Below are 22041 nucleotides of genomic sequence, written 5' to 3' on the forward strand. Positions count from 1 at the left end.
CCTGAGTCTTAAATCACCACGTTTAATAATCTGGAGTCGATTTCTTTGCTTGGAGAAAAGTAGGCAGACCACGCTAAAACCACATTCAACCACTCTCCATAGTGCAGGATAGCAATCAGAAATTTCCTTCTGTCACCAAAACTCCTGGTAGGGAAAAGACCACCTCGAGCGCCCCTCTTTGCCTCTTAGCGTCCCCTGCCACCCCCTTGCCTCTTAACGCCCCCCCCCCTGCAATCCCACCTCCCCCAAGGGGGCAGGACCGCCCACTTTGGGACACACTGGTTTAGCTTAACATCCAGCCTGATATTTGCCGGCCTGCCTGCCTCCCTGATGGCGAAGACACTTCCGCGCAGTCCTCTAGGAGGCGCAAGCACCCGCCTTCTCTCGGTCCGCCTTGGAACGCGCCTCGGGCCTTGTTCGAAGGAGGCGGCCTCGGTCACAGCGCGCGGCGCCGCGCCACCCCCATCCACCCACCATCCACCCAGTCACGTGCTCAAGGCGGCTGCGTACGTGGTGAGGTCAGGCGCTGTTAGGCGCCGCCGGCTTGGCTACCCGCCCGCCATCTTGGCCCGCTGCGTGTGGAAGCGACTCAGGCGGTTGGTTCGGCCTCGGTAAGTGTGCTCTGGAGGCGATGTTCTGTGGGAACAGCGGCGGAGAAGGGGACAAAAGGAATGGGGAACGGAAAGCTGACGTGGGCGGCCGTTGAAAAGCCCCGGCGGGGAGCGCGGGTCGCGGCCGGTTGGGTGGCCTGAGGCGAGGGCGGTGGGCCCCGGCCGTGCTCGAGGGAAGGAAGGAAGGAGCGGGCGGCGGAATGGAGAAAGAGAGGGGGGGGCGGGGGGAGAGAACCACCCCGCCCCCCCCAGCCACTTCTTCCTGAACAGGGCTTTGGGACCTAATGGACTGCTGGGAAAGGATCCGCGGCTTCTCATTCTGGTTTCTAACTGGATTTGGCGGGCGGGCAGGAGGGACAAAAGGAAATGGGGGTGGGGGGGAGTGAAGGAATTAACGCTTCCTTAACATCCGGTCTTCTTCGCTTTGAAGGTTCCGGCGCCGTTTCCTGGCTCCGCTTTCTCGCACTCGCCCGCCAATTCTCAAGCCTTTCGCGATGTCCCGTTTTACCCCCCCTTCCCCTCCTTCTTCCGGCGTGTCTCTGCCTCCAGATTCCTTCCTTCTGAGGGAAAACGAGTAGCTTCTGTGACTAAGCTCGGCCTAGAGTAGAATGGCTCAAAGCTGCAGTTCCTGTATGCACACTCAATTTTGGAGTAAGCCCCGTTGATCACAGCAAGGCTTCCTTCCGGGTGAAGAATATCTGAGAATTGGCCCAGTAGAGCGTAATAAGCGTGCTTCTAATTCTAACTAAACGGGCATGTACGATAAGAGCCCTCTTGAAGATGCACGCAGGGTTATCCTTGGATGTGAGACACTCACATGTACATGCATCTGTTAAGGTGTGGGTGGGTGGGATGAGATCTAAGAATATATGAAAAGCCATGCTGATTCAGACTAAGGGTCCATCTGGTCCAGCATTCAGTTCATAGAATCATAGAATAGCAGAGTTGGAAGGGGCCTACAAGGCCATCGAGTCCAACCCCCTGCTCAATGCAGGAATCCACCCTAACATAGTAGCCGGCCAGCTGCCTCCGGGGAAACCCACAAGTAGGACATGAGTGGAATAGAATCCTCCTGGTTCTGTTTTCCAGCAAGTGGTTTACTGCCTCTGACGCTGAAGGTAGTATATAGCCATAAAAACCTTATCCTCCATGAGTTTGTCTAATCCTCTTTGAAACCATCCAAAATTGGTGTGCAACACTACATTTTGTGGTGGCAAATTACGTATTTTAACTATGCACTGTGTGAAGAACTACTTATTTTTATCTGCCCTGAATCTCCCACTAGTCAGCTCTGTTTCTAGTATTATGAGAGAGGGAGAATCTGCCTACCATCTGAGGACAAATTTCATGCACCAGACAAATGTAGTAAGTGGTCAGCCTGAAAGATCACCTATTTCCTCCATCAGCCAATCCAGAGATGAAGGTCTTCATTAGAGGCTTTCGTCTGAGAAAATGCAAGCCCTTTGTGTGCTCTGTTTTAATCACATATTCCCACTTTAACAGAAACCACAGTTTTCTGTTACATCTGAATCAACAAACTGGCAGGATTGCAAACCACAATCGGATCCTGGATTGCAATCTAGTTTTAGAAGGAATGCATCCAGTTCAGATGTAACCAATTAAATCAGAGAGAATTCACAAGCATCAGACATATTAATGTCACATCAAACCATGGTTTAGTCTTAATCAATGCTGTGACAGGGTTCACATGATTGCGGGAGTTAAAAAGCCATCATGCTCCTTTTTTCGCATAATTACCCATGCTACATTGGAGGTTGGCACATCATCTGAACATACTTCTGTACAATTCAGGAAAAAATTAAAAATACTTAAGTTCTGTTTAGAATGTTCCCATTATCTTTACAGGACTGTCAAAATCTTTTATTCAATGAGCTTTGATGTCTTCACTGTACAGCCTTTTATTACTACCCTGTGGCACTTGGGTACTGGCAATATATTCTTCTGTCTTGTCTTAACCTCATCTTCATAGCACTCAAGCTTTTTTAAAAAATAAAAACAAGCAGGCTTCTCTTCTTGTGCTGTTGCCTCACTGGGTAGAACTATTAGCTCTAGCAGGAGACTTAGAGCACAATCCTATGCATGTTTAGACAGAAAAAAGTCCTACAGCTCCCAGCATTACCCAGCCAGCATGGGCCTTTTTCTGTCTAAACGTGCCTATGATTGCACCTTAAGAGACTTCCCTAGACCTCTCCCCAATCTTTGCTTTTGTTATTTTGCTTAAGTTTTGTTTGTTTTGTAGTACACTAGCAGAGAGATTACTTTTTAAGAAAGCTGTTGGTGTTTAGCTATGTTAAAACATATTATGTGGAACCTGTAAATGACAGTGCCAAAGAGTTTACTTTTTCAGGTCGCCAGTTGCCCCTGACGAAGAAAATTTTGTTTCTGAAACATGTTGGGCTTGAATTACTTTTGACACTTCTAAGAACAGTAAATGTTTTAAGAGCCATGGCACCTACGTACAAACTTTGTAAATTGTTTTACATTAAAACAGTGAAAACTACACCAAAAAATCCAAGATCTGTGCTCAAAATATATTGTCCAACTTATATTTTGTATAAGTACAGTCGTGTGCCAAAGTGTCACCAATCTTATTCTTTACTCAGAATAAAACGTAAGAATAAAATACTTCAGTCCAGATTTTTTTTTTTGGCAAGGTGTGGTGAGAAGACAAGTAAGGTGGCAACTGTGCTAAATACTTGGCAGAGGAAAATAGCTAGACTGTGTCAGGGAGTCATGCAAATCATAGAAATTCCATGCTTTGAGAACTGGAACTTAAGAGGATTTTGCAGGCACAGTTCATATGTCCAAATATATTTCCAAACATGAGGAATTTTTTTAAAAAAGTAGGTATGACTCTTCAGGTCTATATGAGTTGCTAGATTCTGTGTCAGGTACTACATTCTGTATAAAATTCCACCGATTGAAAACTACTTTGCTTTTGAGGTGCTGCAGAAATGTAAAATTTGGAGAATAACCATGCAATTTAGCTAGCACATGCTAAGATACAAAATGGCTTTTTCCCAGGCTTGGAAATATATGCTTATTTGTGGACTCCTCCAAAAGTCCAAGCAGAAGTACATCTGTAAAACAAGATAGTTGATTATGTTTCGTTTTCATGTCCCACAGATAACAAGTATGTGTGGCGGGGAATTCACTAAATCTTGACTAGTAATTTCTTCAGACATATTTGCAGGGCTCTTTGCTTCTCAGAATGACAGCAGGATTTTGGGCCAGTTTAAACAGAACTGTAAGAATTTTTTATATATATAATCCTCCCCCATACTGTAGAATTCTAGAGTATCTGGAATGGGCAAGCATGCTTGATCATTCCCACTTGACTCCTGCCATCAGGAGCTGTTAAATAAACCAAGATGCCTCCATCCATGGGTTGTTTAGTGTTGCATCCAAACTGGGATCCATTCCTCTCCTAACAAGCCAGAATCATAAGCCTGGGTTGTTCCACTGGCAGGAGGAGCCAAGCAGAAACAATCAAAACAACATGCATTGCACCAGTATGCTTGCTTATTCCCAATAAGCTACCTCTGCTAGCAGTCAAATGTGGTCTGTGTTCTGCTCATATGAAGGAAAGACTTATTCTATTAATTTTTCTTTAAAGAGGCTGGTTTGGGGCTTTGTAGTATGACACCACTTTCAGTTACATGTGCAGTAGTTTCTTAAAGGATTTCAACATAGTTTCATTCCTTTCACTTATTCTTTTTGACAAGACAGTTAACATGAAAGGCTGGTTGTCATGTTAAATGACAATCATAGGAGAGTTTTCTCCATTCTTTTCCCTATATAGAGAAGATTCTGTACTGTTGACATACTGTTCTTGATCAACATTCTTGAATACTTAAATAAGAATATTTCCAAAGAAGTATTTCCCTCGAATCCTCTACACATTTTGCATGCATTTTAGGTCTTACTAAGACAAAGTTAGATATGATGTCTCACCAGTGGAAGCTTTTAAAAAGTAATTGTGGCATTTTCTGGCTGAAGGTAAGTGAGTATGAATGTGTGTATATGAGTATATGCAAATGAATTGGGATGTGGGTGGGTGTGAAAGAAGGTGAGGGGTGGTCCCACCCACTTCTTGCAAAGGGGGAGCACCCACCTCTGACATATGGCCACATGGTTTTATGAAAGAGAATGTGGCCTTTGGACTGAATAAGATTCCCCATCATTGCAGCAAGCAATTGTTGAAGAACACTGTTACCTAAACAGATAAAGAATGGGAATTCCTAAATTTAGAAATCTTAGCTTAAATTTCTGTTTGCGATTAAATTAATTCTAGATAGTTTAGTTCTCATTGTACTAAACAAGAATTGTGCAGTGAATTACAGCCAAGATTTCAGTTTTCACAGTTTTTTAGACCGCTTGATTCAATTCATGAACATTTTCAGAGAGTTCATTTAGATGTTTAGTATATGAATGCAATTTGTATATGAAGGTGGCAGTGGCCCTGTTCAGAGGACACTTTAAACCACTGTTTCAACCACTACTTTAACCACAGTGAATAAGGCGTTTTGCCATATTCATCATGGTTTAAGGCCTTATTCACCATGGTTAAAGCCGTGGTTTAAGGTGTCTTCTGAACGGGGCCAATATGTACTTGAGTGCTAATGTCAGAATACAAAGTTCAAATAAGAACAGGGGCATGTGTGCTTAAATTGTTGCTTTCCCCTTTAAAATCTAGTCAAACAAGGGCCCTATCTTTTCTTGCTCACAGCATCTGCTTACAAAATATCCTGTGAGAAGAGGCTCTTAGAGGCTTGGGAGAAGCCTCATGCTGAGCTTCAAGGTATCTGGAAGCAGTGAGAAGTCTCAGGGCTTGCAGAACTCACTGCAAGTTCAGAGACAAGCTTATGAAGTACAAGCTATGTGATACACAAGGCAATGGCTTTTCGTGTCTTCAAAGCAAGTCTTCAAAAATGAGAATAAATACATTTTCCAGCACAATGCTGGAGATGATACTTGCCTCTCCCTGAATCAGAGGAAGGACAAAATTGGTGTCAGCTACAAATTTTTGCTGCCTACCGAGACCAGCCAAAGTTTGGATCTTATGCTTCTCGACCCTGTTGAGATAACAAGCTAAACCATGATGGTTAAGCATTTTGAGCTAAACATTATGGCTTAGTGTGTCTTGTGAGCCATTCCTAACCATACTGGCTACCTAAACACAGTTTAAACTTGCTTATTAACCATTTGCTGCAAAAGGGTTAGTGGCCTAACCATGACCTAGCAGGCCCATCTAGTCAGATAGGATAATTAACAAAAGCCTCCAGTTGATCAGGTAACCTATGTTTGTGTTTTCTTCAGCAGTTTGGGGACAGATGAAAGAGTAAGCATTGGTCTGCATCTTTTTAGTCAGGGAATGCAGTGAGGCTGCTAGATGCTCTCACTTTTTTTAGTAGGGAAATCCAGATCCTTCAGCAGTCATCAGCCTGGCAAATGCTTAAAGGCTTACTGATTGCTGTCTCTTTCTATATTGTTTTCTGTACCAGCAGAAACAGAACAAACAGTAATATATTGCAATGTGCTATATATTGATAGGACTTTTTTTTATTAGAAGTACTAATGTGTTAACTTGGTACTAACTGATTTCCCCCTGGATGGTAAAAACAACAACCCTAAATACTATGCCAATTGTCATTGATTAAGTACTCCAAACAACAAGTAATGGAAACCTCTTTCCTTTCATGTTTTCTATGACTTGGTCAAACTGAATGATTCAGCAATTGCTGATACAAATTTTCTGTTATCTGGCATATCTTGACAGTCCCAAATCTTTATTCGCTTCTTCAGTTTGTAGTTACAACCATTTGGAACCAGGTAACAACTAAAATTTGACTCTTTGCACCACAGATAGTACCTGCCTCTTTGTGGTAAGTAATTTCAACTACAAATGTGTGGCTTTAAAGGTGTTGAATGTTGGCCCTTGCTACAGAACATCGCAAATGTCATGTGTGAACACCATCCACAGAAACAAGAATATCTCTCTGGAGCGTATGAACCTACCCTAGAGTGCATGAATACAGATATATGTTCTAGAAATGTCTATGCTAGGTACAATTAGCTGGCATTATGTAATTTACATTTGTCCCATTTCTCAAGAGTTAATTTGGATGTTTTGCCAATAAAACTGGCATCTGTGATAAATAAATTAAGGGCAGAATCTTATGGGACATTAACACCCCCACCAATTCCCTTCCCAGAAATTCTGTTGCATAAGCAGGACCCATTGCTCATGTAAAGGGGATTTAGCATTTTCAAGAGGAAGGTCCAAACCAAGCGGAAATGCTTGTTTCTAGAAGGTGCAGATCAGTGGAACTCCCTTATGTGAACTCTGCTGGCCTGCCTTCTTCTTCTTCTGCTTCTTTTGGGTTGCCTCCAGAAGTGCTAAATTGCCATTGCCCAAGCAGGATGCAGGCAAATTAGCAGAGGCATAACTACCCTATTGGATATTGGCTCAGAGTTACATCTGAACATTTAGTCTCTCTGAATTCTTAGTAATCGATGCCAGTTTTACTGGCAAACTATCCAAATTAACTTTTGACAGGGAAATGGGACATTTTTAAATGATGCAGTGCCAAGATGTCTGTTACTTCTGATGCTTCCTGAAGACCACTTTCTTCATAATGGTCATTTTATTTTAAATTAGCATGCACTTTTTAGAGCATGATCCTGTACCAACGATTACTGAACTGTGAAAAGCTTGCTTGTCTTTAAGTAATTGTTTGCTCAGACAAATGTAGTAGCAAACAATTAAAGGAATATGGAAGGAAATGGTACAATAACATTCTAGCCACTTATGTGGGTTTTCTGGAGATTTTAAATTGGATTTTCTTTTCCAAAAGAAATTCCACTGCTCTAAATTTATAGAGATATGCTTTAGCATAGTTACCTGAAGGTATGTGATGTGATATTAATTTTTCATACTAGATAAATATCTGAACAGTTTTCCAATAGTCAGAAGTACTTCAACTGAAATACGTGGTTGGGGAGAAATCAGTAAAGTGGAGAGTGTTTTAAATGTTAAAACATTTGGAAATTCTTTTTATTGGAATACTTGGAAATATTTCAAGGCATGACAATTCAGTAGCATGCATTTCTCTTACATTGTGTAGATTTTAAGGGTGGAAAATGAAAGATTGAAAAATGTTAACATATTAAGGGAGCATTTCTATACTTGGGAGGGAGATTGAGGGGCAATAGGATGCTATGGATGCACAGTCCTTCTCTAGGGGCAGAGAGGGAGGTCTACAGACAGACGCCTCCTCAGTGCGATGGCAGGAAGCTCTGCTCCCATCACTGCTGCAATGCCAGTGGGCTAGGATCTTATGGTCCATTGTCCCCTACACTCCCAAAACATGTTGTCATACCTTTATAGTCAGTGGTCCTGTTCGCATATCACAACAGCCCACTGTGGCTTAATTTACCTGTGGGGGTTGTCACGTCATGTCATGCAAACCCAGGCAATGGGTTGTTCAAATAACACTAAAACAAGCCATGGGTTATTTGAGGGTTGTCTAACCCTCAAACAACTCCTGCCACCTGGGTTTGCAGGGCACAGTAAGGTGGGCACCCAAGAGTGCCAGCGTGACACACCAGCTCCCACAGGTAAATTAAGTAAGGGCGGGCTGTTGTGTCCTGTTGTGTTGTGCAAATTAGATCAGTGGGTGGAAAATGAAGAAAACAAGTCATGCGAAGATACTCCCTTCCCTTCTGCCTTGGCCAGCATAAACTGGCAGGGTTAGGAGATGTTGGGAAGAAAAACAGCACCTCAAATTGGCAACCCAGAAAGGAGAAGACAACTCCAGTGCTGAGTAATAGTAGAAGCCTTTAATGTAGTCCTGTGTATTTAGGAAAAGCACCTTCTTCAGGAGCTTGAAAAAAATACAAAAAAAATAGACATAAGAAATATGTTTGCTATCTAGGTATGTAGAAAATCATACAAAACCAAAGGAGCAAAGCTTTCTTGTTCTCTGCACCTGTAAAGAATCACTGCAATGGAAGACTAAATTTCTAGCACCACCAAGATTTTCTACATATGTAGAGAGCAAGCAAGTTTTTGAGGTCTGAAATTTTTGCTTCTTTCTTTCAAGTTCCTGAAGTAGTTTTTACTCCAAACCATGTAGAGACAAATCTTAGCAAGTAGTGCTTTCTCTTCTACAGATTCTCTCTCCCTGCTGCCCAGGATTGGTTTGTACATTTCACATGTGCTACCTAGGGATAGTCATATGGAATAAGTTAAATACAACATTGATTTTAAATTTGACTAGTATTGTATTTATTCCAGTTGCTCTCTTTGATTTCTATTGCATTGTGGGCATTCATTGTTTATAAGTATGTATATTGAAATACACATACATTTAAATATATTGAAACAATATATTTCTAATAGCGGAAAAATATAATAGTGGAACGTTTTCTGCCCCGTCATTGATCCCAAATAAGAATGTGCAACTTGGGATGACTTGATTGTCAGCACTGTTCCTCTGATCATACAAAGAACTGCAAACCACGTGACCTTGTGCAGAATAATTTTGGGTCATTGTAATTTTAGAGCAGGGGTGGGCAACATTCTGGGCTACTGGCCTGTTTTACAGCCCTTCAGTGTTGTGTGTCGCCAGTAACCTGGTTTACCTGGTCACCAAGGGTTAAACAAGCCACTGTGGCTTGTTTAATCATTTGTGTGTGCAGGCCATGATTTGCATAATTATACTTGCTAGCTTGGTTTATCTTGTGATCCGAAGTTGAGCTGTATGGTTAGATGGAGGGGGAAACAACCCTCAAATAACTGATGACCTGTTGTTGGGTTATTTGAGGGTTGTTTCCCCTCCAACAAGCTATGCTGCCTGGGTTCAGACAACACAACAAGCCGTGCCAGCGAGGATAATTAGATAAATTGCACCTGGCACACGCTGAGGATTAAATGAGCCATGGTGGTTTGTTTAACCCTTGGTGATCATATGAACCGGCCCAGTGGGGCTTATTTCTAAGTAAACATGCATAGAATGGCACTTTTAGGCTGGGTTCGCACGACTGCCAGGATGAAAGATCCTATTGTTGGTTCTTTTCCTGCCTATGCTGGTCACGTAACCATATTTTTTGCATAATTACCCGCATTGAAGCATATGTTGCTGGGTTGTCCGAACCCGGCACACAGCGTGGCAGGGGTGGCTTTGTACCCACCCCATAACCCCTTCTACAGGTCAGAGGTTGCAGGATGGGTACAAAGCCACTCCCGCCACAGTGCGCTCTGGGTTCGGAAGCTGCATCACCAATAATTGTGTAAAATGTCGCACAATTGGCCAGTACAGGAGCAAGGAAAGAACCAACGATGGGTTCCTTCATCACCGTAATGATGAAAAGCCAGCTGAACTGTTTTAGAGGAGGATACATTTAATGTAGTTTCTGTGGCGTTGGCTAGCTTGTTTATATAACTGTTGAAAAACTTTAAGATAGGCAATTGTAACCTATTTGTTATTGATGAGTTAATGTGACAGGTAATATTCTTTCATATGTTGAAACTCATACTGTAAATGTAGCTGTAACTCTAGTTATCTGAAATGGTACATAGGTGATATTTAATATTTCTTTTGTCATGCATTGAGCTCTTCCAGTAGCTGTCACTTTATTTCTGTAGCATACATATCTTTTTTCTTAATGTTATTTAATGAATGGCTGGAGACATTAAATTGGAAGTGTATTTGCAAGGGTTATACGATTGTCATCCTTTTGGATTCTTTTAATCATTCTGCATCTCAAAACTACTTGGAGGTGTATAGTTCCAAGTATCGGTCAGACCATGCTTTCAGGAAAAGTCAGTTTCCTAAAATTGACAATGCTGATGTTAATGTTTTGTACTCCTTAGCTTTTGAGGTGTGTGACTGACACCGAACAGACATTTTAAGTTCTACCAGATACTTTGTAATTTCTCGTAAAACTGCATACTGGGAGATCTTGCTTTGCATTATTTTCAACATTCTGATTTCTTTGTGATTTGTGTTGATATCAGCAGGGGATACAAAATTGGCAGTGACATCAACGGGATAAAAGGAATACTTTTTATCAGCTTAGGTTGATATACCAGCTGCAACTTTATGTGGACAAGCAATAGTTATCCACAGTCTAGTAACCTTAGCTTGTTCAAAACAAAGCTACCAAGAGAGCAATCCTATGCCCCCTAGATAGCATCTGGGGTGGGGGGTGGGGTCATAGAAGTTTCGAATTCCTGGATCTGAGGCTGGAGATAACACCCCAACCTCCTGAGAGTCAGCGCTCCTTGCCCACTCCCCTTTACAGCCATTGCGGAGAGAACCATGTCAATTGTCCCTCCAAGTTCACAAACATGAGCTTGGAGAGGCAGGAAGGGATGTGTGCTGGTGAGCAGGGAGGGTAAGTGGGGATACAAATTATCCCCAGCCTCCCCCCCTCCCACCACTTCAGCTAGCTAGGCAAAAATGCCTGTTTAACTAAATCACAGAGCGGGAGGCACAGCACACCTCCTGCTCTGCTTTGGATACTTAGACGACTCCGATTTCAGAGACTTATGAGTATCAAAGGTGGATCCAATAGGATTGCACCCTTACTTACTAAGTTGGACTGGCTGATATAATTATGTGATGCCAGTGTTTCATCAGCTGCATAGGTGTACACTCCATTTCCGAGCCCAGTTCAAGTGCTGTTGACCTTTAAAGCTCTAAACGGCTTGGGACCAGAGTTCTTGCTCGGACCATTAGGTCACCTTCGGAGACCTCCTTTGGGTGTCCCCTCTGAAGGAAGCTAGGTGGGTGTCTACAAGAGAGGAGGCCTTCTCAGTTGTGGCAACCTGCTTATGGAATGCACTCCACGAAAAGGTTTGCCTGGCATATACTGTACATCATTATCTTTTCAGCACCAGGCCCCTCTAGAGACAAAGTTCCAGATTTTTATGGCTGTTTTATCTATTCCTGGGCTGTTGGTTGTTTTGTGTTGTATTTTTAATTGTTTGTATGGCATTTTAGTTTTTTGATTGTTTTTAATCTGCCCAGAGAGTGTTTGTTATTGGGTAGACTAAAATATGATAAATACATAATAAACAAATACAAAAAGCATTTTCTTTCAGAAGGAGGAGGATTTGTTGGGTCATCAACAATAGCAAGCTGAACTCCAGGAACACCTGGAAATTTTCTTGTGTAACCCCCCCAATAAAATTAATGAGCGCTGCGTCTGAGTGCATAGTGCTCCTATGCAGGGGCTGCTCATTTAATTGGGGCTTGTACAAAAGAATGTCATGGTGGATTGTGCCCCTTAGGGTCTCAGGTCATGTGGCATGAATTCGGATCATTGCGGTGGAAATCTACAGAAAATTTTCTGCTGATCTATTTTTCAGTAGGAAATTTTCCATTTGTAGAAATGCGTTGTTTTGTTATATGAAATTGTAACATAATGAATGTATACATTATGAGTTAAAATTTGGTGGCTTCGAACTTGTAACTAACTTTTCCCCAGTGACTATCACACATGCACAGAAAAAACACCCAGTCACTCAACTCATACAGAAAATACACATGTACAAAACAATTTGCACCCTGCTGGCCTCCCCAGTCCCTATTAACTTCCCCCACTTTCACACTACGCTCCACATCACTTGCCAGACAGCAGTTCTGGTTTCTTTCTTTTCTGTTTTGGGTGGCCTGGAGCACCTCAGGGTGAGATGCTTGCTTCTTTCTGGGTGCATGTAGGGCCCAGAGGCATTCATGGGAAATGAACATGGTTGCAGCTGAAGGCCCTCACTTTGCTTTGAAGTAATCCTAGCCACTGGGGGGGGAAATGAATGTCACTTTTCTGAAATAGAAACAATTTGGGTTGACTTGTTGAATGCTTTAGCAGGATTCCAGGGTTCACTGGCACCCATGAGCACCTCTTTGTATGGGGCAGAGCTACAGCAAAGCCTCCATGGGACAGTTTAAGCTGCACCTTTTTCTGGGTACCTCTATTCTCACAGAAGGCATGTTACTTGAACTGGTTAGCATGTCTGAAAATTCTATCAAAGGGGACACTTTTATTATAGATATTATTTGTTCATTTTTGTTTATACAGGTGTTTTCCTTGCATTTAAGGGGGTGAGCAAGGAGATTCCAGACTCAATGAACTGAAATGTCGGAAAAGTCAGGCCAAAGCACAAAAGCAAAGGATGGAAAAACAAAATATGCAACACTTAGTCTATTTAACACTTATAAAGGAAAGACTCTGGAAACGCAGAAAACTACAGGTGTGTAAACTAATCTGAGTTACTAATGTTCTTACTGATAATAGGTTTGTTTGAATTAAATATTTCATCTAAACTAAATAGCCTACTTAAAGTTGAGTACGATTTTATTGTGCGCAGGAATTCCTGAGCTAAACACTCTTTGTTTAACTTGAGGCTATATTTTGTGTTGCTAACTAGTGCTTTCCTATTTCAGGAATATGACAACACACTTAATACTATGTAATTATAAATAGAGAGTTGTAAAATACCTTGGAGATCATCTAGTCTAACTCCCTGCTCAGTGCAGGCTTTGCCATGGAGGTTGCAGCTACAGCATCACTGACAGATAGCCATCCAGCCCCTGCTTAAATAACTCCCATGAAAGAGAACCCATCACCTACTGAGGCAGTGTATTCCACTGCCGAACACCCCTGACTGTTAGGAAGTTTCTCCTAACGATTAGCCAAAATATGCTTCCCTGCAACTTTCAACCATTGGTTCTAGTCCTGCCCTCTAGAACAACAGAGAACAACTCTGCTCCATCTTCTACATGACAGCTTTTCAGATATTTGAAGACTGGCAATGTTCTCCAAATGTGACTGGCTAATGCAAAATAAAGTGGAAGTATTACATCCCATGACCTGGATGCTCTGCTTCTGTTAATGCAGCCTAGGATTGCATTAAGGTTTTTAGCAGTCACATAACACTACTGCCTGATATTCAGCTTGTGACACGTAGGTCCTTTTCATATATACTGCTGCCAAGTCAGGTTTTCCACATCCTATACTTGTGCCTTTGTTTTTTGTGTATGTGTTTGTTTTTCGTACCCAAATGTAATCTTGCATTTATCTCTGTTGAATTTCAGCTTGTTAGTTTCAGCATGTCAAGATCCTTTTAGATCTTGATGCTTTCTTCTATGGTGTTAGTTATACCACCTAGCTTTGTGTCATCTGCAAATTTGATAAGCACTCTCTCTGCACCCTCAACCAAGTCATTTATAAAAATGTTGTTGAGCAGCACAGGACATCTGTGTATTCCATTTGCTCCAGATTGATGCAGAACCATTAATGAGCACATATAGTATACAATTGCTCAATGAACTGTGGGTCCACGTAACAAGAATGTCATGGGAAACCTTGTCAAATACTTTCCTGAAATCAAGATATACTAAGTCCACGGCATTCCCATGATCCACTAAACTAGTAACTCTATCCAAATAGGGATATGGTTGGTCTGGCATGTGTATGTCGTTTGTTTCATCTCCTATACATTCCTTTTGAGCCTCAGTTCATCCAATCTGTGCAACTAAACTGGCTTCTTTAAATATTTCCTATTTTTCATTCCTGTGGGAATGGCTTACAGTTGTGTATTTCAATTTTCAGAATCTCCCTCTTGAACATTTTTTTGCCTTCAGAATTTGATACCAGGGTACTTAAAGGACTGTCTTCTTCCATACAGTCTGCCCTTTCTTTTAAGATCTTCTGAATAATAGGTGCTCCTGAATTGTGTTTTGTTGGGATGTGGGAAAGGCTACCTTCTGTGGTCACACTCATGCCCCCTACATTAGGTGGACTTTTTTGCCCTGCCTTGTTTGGTCTTCTGCCAGTGGACTGAGACCTTTCTCTTTTGTCATTAATTTGATCTGTTTTTTTTTTTTTAACCTTCTGGCCTTTTATTTATGAGTTATCTGTTGCCTCTTTTCCTTTTAGCTGTGAATGTTTGGTATATTTTGAATTGTAATTATTATGCTGTTAACTGCCTTGGCTATTTTTTTAATGGAAAGGCAGTGTACAGACATACTAAATAAATATTGTTCTTCTTCGTGGTCTTTGTGCATCACAGGTTATGGGCTCTACGCCTGTGTGGAGCCACGACTTGAAAACTTCTATAGCTAAGAAGTGCTATTTTGGCGGGAACCCTCCCCCACCATCCTACTGCACATGTCCAGAGGGGTTCCTGCCCATCTGCTCAGTTCTCTTTTGAACGCCTTGCCAGACATGTCTCAGGAAGCTTCTCTCCGATCGCTTGGATCAATCTTCTCTGGAGCACCTTAATCTTCATTTCTTTTCTTCTTTTTCTACTACTTCCTACTTAAGACAAAAAAAATGCTGTTTTTTTCTCCCCTTCTACTGGCATTTCGGGCCTTGTCTCCCAAGTGCATGGCATTGAAGGCACCGTTCAGAAGATGTGTGCATTGTAGCAGTAAACTACCCCCTGCCAATGATCATTCATTGTGCCTAATTTGCTTAGGAGAAGGACATATCGTTGAAGCATGCGCTCAATTGTATGAGATTTTCAAAACAAACCAGGTGCAATCGCTTGGACCGCCTCAGAGCTAACCTTTGGGAGCAGACGCTTTGTCCCGTTGACTCAAAGAAACCGGTCATGGAGTCCACTCCTCCTCACCAACGATCCTCAACTCTAACCATGGGTCAATTGGATCCGCTACTCCTTAGCAGCAATAGCTGCATTTAAAATATCTAAGAAGGATAAATTATCTAAGTCTTCTACAGATATTCTAAAACACGAGAGAAGAAAGGACTCCTCCAAACAGGTTCCAGAAACAAAGAAGATGAGAGACTGCTCGAAGAAGGCCATCCCACCACCTCCTCTCTTGGATTCGCAAATTCGGAATGTATCAGTGCCAAGACAGTTGACACTGACCCCATCGACGCCATGCCCTGGTACCCTGAGACCACTGTTGGTGCCAACACCACAACAGGCTTCACCCGCCTCGAAATGGGTCTATATGGCGTCGATGTCAGATGGCAAGATATGGAACCTATCGCCAGGGCCTTTGCTGCATGTTATCGATATGCATCCTCATCATTTTCCACAGCTCCTCCATCAAGCTCAACCACTCTTGCTGCAGTCTATCCACTCCCAGGAGTCCCTACACTATAGAGACAGATCCCTGGTTAGAGAAAGAGACTGGGACATAGACTCTGCCTGGTCTCTCCCTCCTAACCAGCACTCGTTCTATGATAACTGGCAAGCCCCGACAAACAGGGACTTTCTTTACGAAAGACCCCACTTTGGAGGAGATTTTCAAAATTGAAGTCCATCTTCGACTGCTTTGCACTGCCAGCCGCCTGCAATGGTTTCACACCCACCTGAGCAACCAGACTCTCCAAGTTTGCCACTGGTCCCTCTGAGGGGTGTCTTGCTTCATCTACCGAGAATCCCACCACAGGAGCCCCCAACACCAAAATAGGATTGAGCTCCAAACTGTCTACTACCACCACCATCGCTGACATCTAACAAGCCCAAGGGCAGCCATCATAGGTCTCTCTTGTCCTGGTCAGTGGATGACTATCTCTCGGATTCTTCTTCGGTGGTCTCAATCCAACCCTTAGTATCATCCCTTGAGGATGCTGTGTAGACAAATGATGGCACGTCTACCCCCCCCCCCAATCGCAAGACTCCTTCCACTTCACTGACCAAGTGCTTCGTACGGCACAAGTATTGGGCATAGAGACCCAACAACCAGCTGAAAAGATAAGGACCCTGTCTTCGATATCATCTACACTGAGGCTATGGGACCAGCCTCCATCCCATTCCTCCTGACCTTACTGCATACAGTAAAGCAGTCGTGGAAAACACCTTCCTCAATGGCGCCAACGTCAAAATGGCTAGAATCTTTATACAAGGTGCAAGACCAGGATGCTGGCTTCCTATTCACACATTGCCAGCCGACAGGGAACGCCGACACTTAGACCTACTGGGAAAAAGGATATACTCTTCTGCTATCCCGGGCCTAAGAGTAGTGAACTCTTCCCCCACCCCCACAGGGCAAACTGTCATCTTGGCCCTGTGGGGAAGAAGAAGGACCGAGGGGACAGGAGCAGGCCGAGGAAACATCGGGGCCTGCTCCTGTTGGACTCTTCCCCCACCTCCACAGGGCAAACTGCCATCTTGGCCCTGTGGGGAAGAAGAAAGACCGAGGGGACAGGAGCAGGCCGAGGAAACATCGGGGCCTGCTCCTGTTGGACTCTTCCCCCACCCCCACAGGGCAAACTGCCACCTTGGCCCTGTGGGGAAGAAGAAGAACCGAGGGGACAGGAGCAGGCCGAGGAAACATCGGGGCCTGCTCCTGTTGGACTCTTCCCCCACCCCCACAGGGCAAACTGCCATCTTGGCCCTGTGGGGAAGAAAAAGGACCGAGGGGACAGGAGCAGGCCGAGGAAACATCGGGGCCTGCTCCAGTTGGACTCCCCTCCTTTGAGAGCAGGACAATCCCATCAGCCCTTTTCCCAGTCCACTTAATTTCTCTCTCTCTTTACCTCTTCCCTCCTGAACTCTTTTTCCTTGTGTGTCATGTCTTTATTAGACTGTAAACCTGAGGGCAGGGACTGTCTTTTTTGCTAAGTGTAAGCCGCTCTGAGAGCCTTTTTTGGCTGAGGAGCGGGGTATAAATATGATAAATAAATAAGTAAATAAAATAATGAACTATCAAGCCACTATAGCTCACTACCAATTATTTCTGTGGGAGAAGATTGGCTTTCTATGCAGCTATCTCCCTGATGAACAGAGGGAGCTGGCCAGAGTTTTTCAGGAGAGCTCTCTCGTCAACAGTTTAGTACTACCAGACACCAAACTGACTGTGATGCAAAAGCCATGGTTGGTGCCATTGCACTATGCAGGCCTCACCCCAGAATCTAGAGCTCACATAGAAGACCTGCATTTCAATGGCGAGGACCTCTAACACGTCCACGGATGGTACCACAGACTCGATACACAAGGCTGAAGCGACTGCTAAGAAAATGGGCACCTCCCAGAGGTACCAGGAGCACACTACTCTTCTTCAACAGTGGAGATGCAATAGACCACAATATTCCTTCCAACCCCACCAGTATTCAGGACAGAATAACTGCACTCAACAACAATTCCAATGCAAACAAACCTTGTCCGGTCGTTACCGACAGTCCTGAGGCAAGGGTGACTCAGCCTCCAAGTGAAGGCTTTGACTACAGGCTCCTTCTCCCATTGCTTCGGCCTTACATTTTCGGCAGTCACCTCTCCACTTACCTAAAGAACTGGATGGCAATAACTTCAGACTACTGGGTCCTCCGTATCGTCCAATTAGGCTACACTCTGGAATTCAAGACCCTACCTCCTATGGGCACTATTCAGGCAACTGCCCCCTCGGAGGTCCTGCAAAAAGAAACATCACTGCTACGGAAAGGGGCAATCCAATGCATCTCCCCACCCCTAATGCACAATGCCTTCTTCTTCAGATACTTTGCGGTGCCAAAATGGGATGGGGGTCTCCGCCCCCTACTTGACTTATGTCAACTCAACAAATTCATCAAAACCCTGAAATTCAGGATGACCTCTCTAGCCACAATCATGCCACTCTTACAACAACACATATGGTTCACGTCGATCAACCTCAAGGATGCTTATTTTCATATAGCCATAGCACCCAGTCATCATCGATAACTGAGTTTTTTCATAGGCACCAACATGTTCCACTTCAACATCCTACCTTTCAGCCTAGGTACTGCGCCAAGGGTATTCACAAAGTGCATGGCAGTCGTCTGCGCCTACCTACGGCACCAAGGGGTCAAAGTATACCCATACTTGAATGACTGGCTGATAATGGGCCTCCTCCTTGGCCCGGTGGTGGAGTGACCGCGACAACCTACTCTAGGGTCTACCCTTCACCCATCCTCCCTCTTCCCGAGTCCTAACAACAAACGCCTCCCAAAGGGGTTAGGGTGCCCATGCAAGCACCTGCAAACACAGGACTTCTGGTCACCGGCCATGACCAACCTGTACATCAACATTCTAGAACTTTTAGCAGTGCAGAAAGCAGTACTGGTTTTCAGAGACCACCTTTCTGGTCACCATGTCAAAGTCTACACCGACAACACCAAGGTACTATAGCACCTAAACGAACAGGGAGAAACCTGTTCATCATGCCTCATCAGTCTCACCATGGACATCCTAAAGTGGTGCGTCAACAACGACATTCAAATTTCAGCACTCCATATCCCCGGAAGGACCAACCTCCTAGCTGACATGCTCAGCAGAGAATTTTCCATGTCCCACAAGTGGGAGCTCAGGCTCAACACTTTTGGGCTCCTAGTGGGCAAATGGGGCCAGCCGGAAATAGATCTATTGATGAATCAATGCGACTCGCCCTGCTTTCAGTATTGCTTGAGAGTGGCCATCGGCCATCATCCCCTCGGGAATGCATTTCAAATCCAATGGTCAAACGCCCTTTACTATCTCTTCCCCCAAATTCCTCTAATCCCCCGTGTACTCCAGAAGATACGGACGTACCATACAAACTGCATTCTCCTAAGCCCCGACAACCATGGTTCAATCCTCTGCTCAAGATGGCCAGAGGAGAATATATCTGACTGCCTCTCTCTCCAACCCTATTGACGAGACACAGCGGAACCCTCTACCATCCGTACATCCAAACCCTCCACCTTACCATATGGAGGATCCGTCAGAACCCTCCCTTGTACTAGAGGAGATACGGGCCATTCTTTTAGCAGCCAGAAAACCAGCTACTAGACAAGCCTATACGGTGAAATGGGAATCCTTTCTCCACTTCGCTAGGCTCCATGATATCGACCCCCAAACAGACTCTATTGTGGGAATCCTGTCTTTCCTACACTTACTCTTTCAGAAACGTCTCAAACCTTGAAAATCTACTTAACAGCAATAATGGCTTATAAGCCTGCTATTGATGGGCACTCACCTTTTTCCCGTCCACTCGCTCACCAGTTCCTTAAAGTAATAAACAGTCTTATTCCTCCTGTCCAAACACTCATTCCACAGTGGAGTTTGTCAGTGGTGCTCAAAGCTCTCCTATCGAGACCCTATGAACCTCTGGCCACCACTGATCTGAGACCGCTCACCTGGAAAGTGGCTTTCCTCATTGCCATCTCAACCTCCAAGAGGGCAGGTGAATTCTGTGCCCTCCTCAACGATGCTCCATTTCTCATCTTCCACAGGAATAAGGTCATCCTCCATACAGACATCTCCTGTCTTCCTAAAGTTGTAACAGAATTTCACGTTAATCAAGACATCATTTTACCTATCTTCTTTCCCTCTCCATCCTCACCATCGGAAAGAACTCTCTGCACTCTCGATGTCAGAAGGGCATTAGCCTTCTACAAACATTGAACATCAGATTTCTGTAGCTTCCAAAAACTGTTATGCTATGGTGGGGCAAGGAAAGGACAGCCAGTCTCATCCCAAAGATTCGCCTTTTGGATAGCTCAAACTATCAGATTAGCCTACCAGCTGCAAACCTAGAACTTCCCAGTCCACTAATGACTTATTCCACATGGGTGGTGTCGACTTAGACAACTTTCACACGGGGAATATCCTTATCTGAGTTGTGTCGGGCTGCTATATGGTCAAAGCCATCAATGTTTATAACTCATGATTGCCTCAGCACCAGAGCTTGCCAAGACTGCAACTTTGGACAAGCAGTTCTATCCTCTATACTGCACTAGCGATCAAGCAACACCTACCCTTCTCTGGTAAGTCTGCTTGCTAATCTACCATAATGTGTGATGCACAGAGACTACAAAGAAGAAAGACCGGTTGTTTACCCATAATTGTAGTTCTTCAAGTGGTCGTCTGTGCATTCACACAACCCTCCCACCATCCCTTCTTCAGTGTCTAGTTACCTTTACTGACATCAATAGGGGCAATCTCTCCTTGGCGTCAACAAGTTGGTCTCCAGGAACTGAGGAGATGGGCCCTCTGGACATGCACAGTAGGACGATGGGGGGAGGGTTCCCGCCAGGACAGCGCTCCTTAGCTATAGAAGTTTCCAAGTCGTGGCTCCGTGCAGGTGCAGAGCCCATAATGTGCGATGCGCAGATGACCACTTGGAAGAACTACAGTTACATGTAAGCAACCTGTCCGTATGCTCAATCTTCCTCAAGTCTTAATTAGACATCTTTACAAGACCAGCAAAGTGTAAGTGAACACAAGAATGAAGGGCGAGTGAAATGAGAGAAAAGTGACAGTCTTTTAATGTTTGTTGCTCTGAGATCTATAAAAGATTGATATAAAACACTAATAGTAAAGAATAAAAACTGCCACTAGAAGAAATTTTACTTTGAGAAAATTATAATACCCTTTTTAATAGTGCAAGACTGCTTTTTAAACCTCTTGTAGGTTAGGATTCTGGAGTGCGAAATCAGGAAACCCGTTGCTACCCTCTCCTCTTCAGGAATCTTATGACTCAATCTTTGATTTCAATAGATGGCTTATATTTTGTCTATCCAAATGGGGAGGCTATATAGAAAATAAATTAATGTGTGCCCTATCAAATCAACTATGTTAGTTATGAACGTAAGAGTCCATCTAGTCCAGCACTCTGTTCACACAGTGGCCAACGAGCTGTTGACCAGGAATCCACAAGCAGGACACTGCAACAGCACCCTCCTACCCGTGTTCGCAGCAATTGGTGTATATAGTTCTTAAAATACAATATTTATTTGTTCTTATATTGATTTAGAAATGTTCTTATTAACTTGTAGGGTAGAAGGATGACAATAACCTCATTCTAGTTTTTCAACAGTAGCAATATATTTTTATCCCAAATGAATTCTTTACTTGTATTCTTGCCAGCTTTGCATGTAATCATATTGGTGTATATTTGCTTCAATGTGAATTAACAGTTCAAAATGTTGTTTCTTGATGTTTAGTTACAGCACGCCATGGATTACAGAGTCTTGGGAAAGTTGCCATTTCAAGGAGGATGCCCCCTCCTGCTAACCTCCCCAGTCTTAAAGCAGAAAACAAAGGCAATGATCCTAACATAAACATTGTGCCTAAGGATGGCACAGGATGGGCTTCTAAACAAGAACAACATGAGGAAGAAAAGTAAGTTAATGGTCATGCTATAAATTCTCATTCAGCATAATGGTGTCATGTTTTAGCATATGCTACAGAAGCACTTCAGAAGATCAAATAATTGGTTTAGAAATAGCTCTTATCATCTTCAGTAGATGCACCAGCTGTGACATTACCTGGATGGAGACAGGCTGGTCCCAGATTCCCATGCTCTGATAACCTCCTGTTTAGACTGTTGAAGTGTGTTCTTTGAAACACTGTGTTTGGTCCTAAATGGCTGCAAGATTGTTAACTGGGACTGGGCAGTTTGATCATATTATGCCTGTGGATTATCAGATG

The 22041-nt window shown here is 43.6% G+C and overlaps 1 protein-coding gene across 11 annotated transcripts in view; it reads left to right on the forward strand.

The window, feature by feature from the left end:
- The first annotated feature begins 538 nt into the window (after window positions 1–538).
- The window catches only part of PRRC2C (proline rich coiled-coil 2C), a 94133-nt gene continuing 72630 nt past the window's right edge, over window positions 539–22041 (forward strand). For all 11 annotated transcript variants that reach the window (XM_063133548.1, XM_063133611.1, XM_063133585.1 and 8 more), the window contains exons 1-3: window positions 539–611; window positions 12720–12891; window positions 21555–21732. In XM_063133548.1, coding sequence (XP_062989618.1) covers window positions 12777–12891; window positions 21555–21732 — 293 coding nt within the window. In that variant the 5' untranslated portion in view covers window positions 539–611; window positions 12720–12776. The remainder of the gene's footprint in view (window positions 612–12719; window positions 12892–21554; window positions 21733–22041) is intronic.

Source organism: Elgaria multicarinata, chromosome 1 (assembly GCF_023053635.1).
Source record: "Elgaria multicarinata webbii isolate HBS135686 ecotype San Diego chromosome 1, rElgMul1.1.pri, whole genome shotgun sequence".
In the NCBI taxonomy this organism is placed as follows: domain Eukaryota; kingdom Metazoa; phylum Chordata; class Lepidosauria; order Squamata; family Anguidae; genus Elgaria; species Elgaria multicarinata.